General features: G+C 38.4%; 1 protein-coding gene across 2 annotated transcripts in view; it reads right to left on the bottom strand.

The window, feature by feature from the left end:
- Window positions 1-685: 685 nt before the first annotated feature.
- Window positions 686-6,096, bottom strand: part of CHST8 (carbohydrate sulfotransferase 8) — a 174,925-nt gene continuing 169,514 nt past the window's right edge. For both annotated transcript variants that reach the window (XM_062586470.1, XM_062586471.1), the window contains 2 exons: window positions 4,886-4,923; window positions 686-2,117 (listed from right to left, as the gene is read on the bottom strand). In XM_062586470.1, coding sequence (XP_062442454.1) covers window positions 966-2,117; window positions 4,886-4,923 — 1,190 coding nt within the window. In that variant the 3' untranslated portion in view covers window positions 686-965. The remainder of the gene's footprint in view (window positions 2,118-4,885; window positions 4,924-6,096) is intronic.

Genomic DNA, 6,096 nt, shown 5'->3' with positions numbered 1-6,096 from the left:
AAATGACTGAAATAAAACAGCTGAAATAGTCTCTGCTTGTTTTGAAATCAAATCTAATTGTTATTGAAATAAATAAGTGCAAATTGTTTGCAGCAATGGAAAGAACTATCCTGTTGGGCAGGAAGTTGCATTTACTCTTGCTTGTTGTTATAAAAGAAACATTTGATATTCCTGTTGACTACAAAGATTAAACTAGAGATTTATGTTAATGCAAAGGATTAAAAGAATCTTAATAACATGCATAAAGATGTAAATGTTCGCCTGCATTTTATCTTCTTGCAGATGAATATGCCATAAGGGAAATATCGAAGGGGGAGAACACATCCTCACTCTCAATTGCAGCATCTGTTTAATACTGCACTCACATGGTCATTAAGTATTAGTTGTTTTCACCAGCGTGGTTTTGAACAGTAAGTGTGATAGATTATTTTCTGATATTTGCAAGTTAAATTAGGAAAAAAGTCTATGACCAGCTTCAAATACATAGTACCTACTTAGTGTATGGTTTCATTTGTTGCAGATTTCAAAGAACTGTAAATCTATTCCCCAGTGTTTTTTCTTCTCTATCACTTTGAGGCTTCACTTTCAAAACGGTAAAGCACTTAGTCCTGAAGTGGATCCAGTATTTTATTGTCAGCTGCATTCTCTCAAACAGTCCTTCCAATGCAAACACAAGCCACATCAGTGTGGAAAATTATGTGCTTTATTTGTGCGCCCTGACACTTAAGATTATACATATATGTACATACATTTCATACAGAGAAATTATAGAAAAAATGGTTTGTAAAAGGAGGCAGTTAAGGTGAAGATGTAAACATCACTAACCATTTATGTTCTGTGTGTCTTTTTTGTTGCTCTTCAACCAATTGTTTGCTAAAGAGACAAGTGTGTATGTGTAACAGAAGCCACCTGGATTTGTTATGCAATTCAACTGACATGACCACAGAAATGTCCCTATTCTCAAATCAGTATAAATCTTCAAAAGGTTTTGAATAGTTAAACATCAGATAATCCATATAATAAAAATCATAACTGCGTTGTCTTTGAGAAGGAGAAAGCTGTGCAAAATACTGTTGTGTAATTTTAGTGGTAGTTCTTTCGTCAGTGGAATGCCTGTCTTTAAATTTAGGGAAAGTCAAATTCTGTGGAGCACCAATTAAGTGCAAGAAAAAGTTTGCATCATCTTCCATGCTTTCAAATTTCCCAACAAAGTCGTAGTCTATTAAACATGGGCTGCAAAGCCTGTTGACATGATCCCAGTGGATGTCCATACCCACTGGCCTGTGCACATCAAGGAGATATTGAATGAACTCTTTAAATTTGACTCCAGAGCCTGTCCTTAATGCTTCTTTAGTAGCATTGACACGATATCTGGAAATGATGGCTTTTCCAAAAACTGGATGATAGTAATTGTTTGGATGTTCAAACTTGTCCCGAAATGCAGATACCAACTTTTCAAAAGGTTCACGAATGAAAAGCATCTTTGTGTAAGTGTTGAGCCTGTGATAAATTCCCTTGCGATCAAACCCATCCAGCTTTTTTAAATAATTTCCATAGTGTACTGTGTTGTGCTGGATATCTTTTGTGGAAGAAGCTAGGCCATTAAGAACCATGAGCACCCGTTTCCAGTTAGAACAGCCTGCTTTTGGTACTTCACAGTATAAAACTCTGTATTTATCTTCTACAAATATTCTAGAAACATGATAAGGAGTGATTATTCTTCTATTATTACTCTTGTATTTAGAACAAGTTTCTCTCATTATTCTCTTTCTTTCTCTTTGGGTCTGATAGAGACTTTTCCACTTGTTATTATTTCTGTCCTCAGATTTAAGTGTGGGCAGGTTGAGAGTGGAGCTGTTCATTGAAATCAGAATAGGGCTCTTTTTAATTACAAATCTCCTCCTCCGTTTATGGAGCCTCATAGAATTAATTTCCTCACCTTTCTGTTGATGTTCTTTCATCACAAACATTATGCTGCTTTGCCTTCTGTCTGCGCTTTGAAGCTTAGTGGGCATGTCTTCAGATAGGCGTAACGAACCGCTCCGCTTTACTGTTGCTACTCCATCTGCAGTGTTTTTTCTTAATCTTCCATCCTGGTTATTGCCGGAAATGCAGTCCTGATGGAAAAATAGATGAAAGATGTTACTGTACAAGAGTTTGTCACCGTTAGCAGCTCGTACAGCCTACCGTAGGTCTGCTCGTGCAGCTGCATGCTCCGCAGAGCTGTGCAGCAGAGAGCACTGCTGTGGGCCCTCGCGGGGTGACGGCGGCTGCTGCTGTTCTGTGCTTACATGCAGTTAAGAGATGAGCCTGAGCTGCTAAGTGCCAGGCCAGATCTGGGTGTCACTGTATTTAGGTGGTGCCTTCACCCAGGTCTTGACAGAGACTTGCCTCTTAGGTGCATGGGCACGTGGCTACCTTCTGTGGAAATTTTGGTGTATTTTGTGTGTGTATACATGTGGTGTTAGGTATTCTGAGTGCCTGCTGAGGCACACAGAAGGCTGTTGTCTCCTCCGGTAGCTTTGCTTTGCAGTGCTGGTCGTTGTGCACAGACCGAAGCCTGTCAGCAGGGAGGCTTGTGGTGCTTGCACGGGGGAGTGAAGATGAGGAGGGAGCAAGCGTGGGAGGAGTGAAGCAGGAAGGACTGCAACGGGAACACGTAGGCTTTCTGGAGAGGAAGCGGATTTGACAAGTGCAGTGTAACCAGGGACCTAGAAGGATGCTTGAGTGAGAGGAGGCTGGGAGCAAAGCAATAGAAACTTGGTGAGAAACAGTTCAGGAAGCATGTGGTGGCTGTGGAAGCTGTGGCCTGGGTTAGAGCGAGTGAAAACAGGGAAGGGTCTATGGGTAAGGGATTTCTGGGACCTGCTCTCTTTCTTTAGGTGGATTATGTTGCATAGTGCTCCTTGGCACACAGCTCAGATGTGTCCATTACTTCCTGTTTCTCAAAGCAGCTGAATTCAATCCCTGTCTACGTGTTTATGCCTCTAAGACTGACATTAGGTTCTGGACGCTATTCACCACGTCATCCCTGTTTTGAGAATTCACCTGGGAGCTGAGTTGTGTATGACCTGCTAGGGAGTGTTTCAACAGAGGAAGCAGATGTAGTCACGGAATGTATGTTGCTTACTGAAAATATTTAACACGGGTTTTATAAATTGCAAACTTCTGATTTTTCAGTCTTTATTTTGCTTGCTAGTAATATTATGGGTAACTGTGTCACTGTAAGATGTATGATGAATTTCAAGATGTGGTACAGAGATTAATGGGGTCAGGCCTTTTCACGATGGCAGATTAAGTCTTAAAAATTGTAGTAGTGATGTTACAAGTTGTCTTCTGGTGGGCTGAAATATGGCAGAAGGCTGTGCACTTTGGGCTTGAGTCAGATCACATTGAATGTGGTGGAAAACACTTCCCTACTGTTGAACCTTCCATGGATAGCTCAGTGAGCATCTTCAGCAGCACCTAGATTATGAATTTCTTGCCTTTCAGTTATAGAAGAGATGCTGTAACTAATCTATAACCTATATGACAGTTTGCTATCTTGCCCCATTCTTTTAAGGGTGAGAGAGCATATCTCTAGCCCTATTTTTTTTTTTTTTTTTGGGGGGGGGGGAGGGAGATAACTGCAATGTTCACTACAAAAAACACAGGTAACAAAAGAGAAACTTAAAAATTGTGACTTGCTTAAATTGGTAGCTACTGTTTCAAAATAACAAAGCACATCAGTTTAAACAGAACTTCTGAAGTGCTGAATCTTTTTACTACTATATACATTGTAAGCAGAGAAACAAAACTAAATGCAAAACGTCCTCTACACTTGTTCTGTTTTATAATGGTCATCCAAGTAATGTTTCTAAAATGTATGTCGATATGTCCATAGGGGTTCTTTCTTTTTTTTTTTTTTTTTTCTTTTTCTTTTTTTTTTTTTTTGCCTGTTCTGGTAATGATAGTGTTATGTCATATGCAGACTGGGAAACCCCTGATAATTTGTTATAAAAGGCACTGCATATTCATTTATTGGAATGATTGTTGTACTCTGCTGTTGTCTTCAGAGGTTGTTTCCAGTAGTCAGATGTGTATTTAAGTTTCTGGGTCTAGGTAAAACACTAGCTATGATGCTGTATTTTTAAATATTAACCTCTACAGAACAGCTGAAATCCAGTCTTATTTACTCATGATATTATTGATATCTTGAGATTATCATATTCAAACTCCCTAGATGTTCATCACTAATGATGATAGTAATGATGAATCTACAATTTTACATTAGAGGAAATGCCAATACAATAATTTGAATGTTTTCAGTTGCTTTAACTCATATTTGCTTCATTGAGAAAGTCATGCTGGAGCCATAGAGATGGAGCAATATGAGTCGCATCACGCTGATTTATCCAAATGACACTGCCTGGCCATACAGTTGGCGGCTGCACGGTTGTTGTCACCCGCTTTGCACTTGTGCTTTAACTACAAAATAGCGAAGAGCTGTGATGGGCTGTCACCACTGCTGGGCAGTCACGGCTGGCTAACAGCCACTAGATGGAGGAATGTCACCAGTATTTTTCTCTAGCCTGTTTTTAAGTACCTCTCAGGCCTTTTCATTTTATCAGTAACACTTTGCACAGAATGTTAATATGCAAAGTTTGCAGCATCTCTTAGCAATATCCAGTCTAGGGAAAAAAAATTCATAAAACTGAAGTTGCATAGCTTATCAAATTCATATTTTTAAAAAGATATGCAGTTCATAGCAAAGCTTTGATGCATCATATCTATTCAGTGCTTCATATCCAGTGTAGTGGCCGTCTCTGAGCCATCTCCATTCTTGCTGATAGGATGATGATCTGAATCTGGATACAATTTTCCTTATGTATTTCTGAAAACTTACTTTTTTGGGTTGCTGGAATCCCATGTTATATTTCATTCCTAAACAAAGAAAAAAATTACAGTCATTATTGAGTAATGATACAAACAGTGGTTTGATGTTTGTCTGACTGATGTACGTGTGCGTCCTCTCCTTAACTAGAAGGAGAACAGCAACAAGCTCCTCTAGTGCAATGATGCATAGACCAATGATGAATTGAAACTTATTTATATTTCAAGTTAACAATATTCCTCTTTATTTATAGCTGTCAAAAGCAATCGCAAAATGAATTAAAAGTCATTACCTCTCCTTTTACAGTTAAGGAAGCTGACATGGAGAAAGGAGTGATTTGGTTAACCCCAGCTAAGAGACCAGTAGCAGAATTAGAAGCAGCTGGAACTCCAGATTCCAGGTCAGTGCTCCAAAAAAAGTCTCTTTTTGTACTTACCTAAAGTTGATGTTCAACTCTCCAAACTTTGGGCCATATGGTATACGTTCATATTAATTGCTTTGCATTAAATGCTATTCTTTGCTGTAAACCTACACAATGTACAATGGAGTTATGTATAAACGTTTGTAGAGTTTTGGAAGGCAAAAAAATCAATACACAATTATAAGTATTTTGCTATATCTTCTGACTTTACAGTGAAAGCTACCTGAAAATATAATAACAAATATATGAAAATCCTAGAAAGCCATTCTAGTAGATGCACAAGATCCTTTTACTATTTCTAACCTCTGCTAAGAATAAGTTAATAATATAGGATGAACTATTGGAAATGCTTATTTATGACATCAGTTTGGGGGTTTTCAACTTACAATGCTGTCTTACATCGTTGTCTGTGCTACTTAAGACCCCAGTTTTATGGGATGATTCTGCATTACAAAATCACAGCTTCTTGACAAGGGCAGCAACAAGTAAAGGTGTTACAGAGCATAAGTGAAAGCATCATTGCAATAGCTCAGTCAAATCAGATTAATTTTCATAGTATAATGAAAGCTTTCAGAAACACTGTGCATGCCTTAGTTATTCATGTTCTTTAGGTTACTTAAGGCAGCTACTGACTTGCATAATCATGTTTTTTTATCAGAACTACAAACTACAAATAGTGGAATCTGAGTCTAATTGCCATGGCTATTTTTATGAGTTAGAGCTCATCTAGCAGTGTGCATCACTTCTTTGTTAATAGCTGCTTCTGACATGTGTAATTGGAAATGAAAGTCAGAATGTACAT

This window comes from Rhea pennata, chromosome 13 (assembly GCF_028389875.1).
Source record: "Rhea pennata isolate bPtePen1 chromosome 13, bPtePen1.pri, whole genome shotgun sequence".
NCBI classification, from domain to species: domain Eukaryota; kingdom Metazoa; phylum Chordata; class Aves; order Rheiformes; family Rheidae; genus Rhea; species Rhea pennata.
Note: the sequence above shows the minus strand (reverse complement) of the source record. Positions and strands in the feature narration are given on the sequence as shown.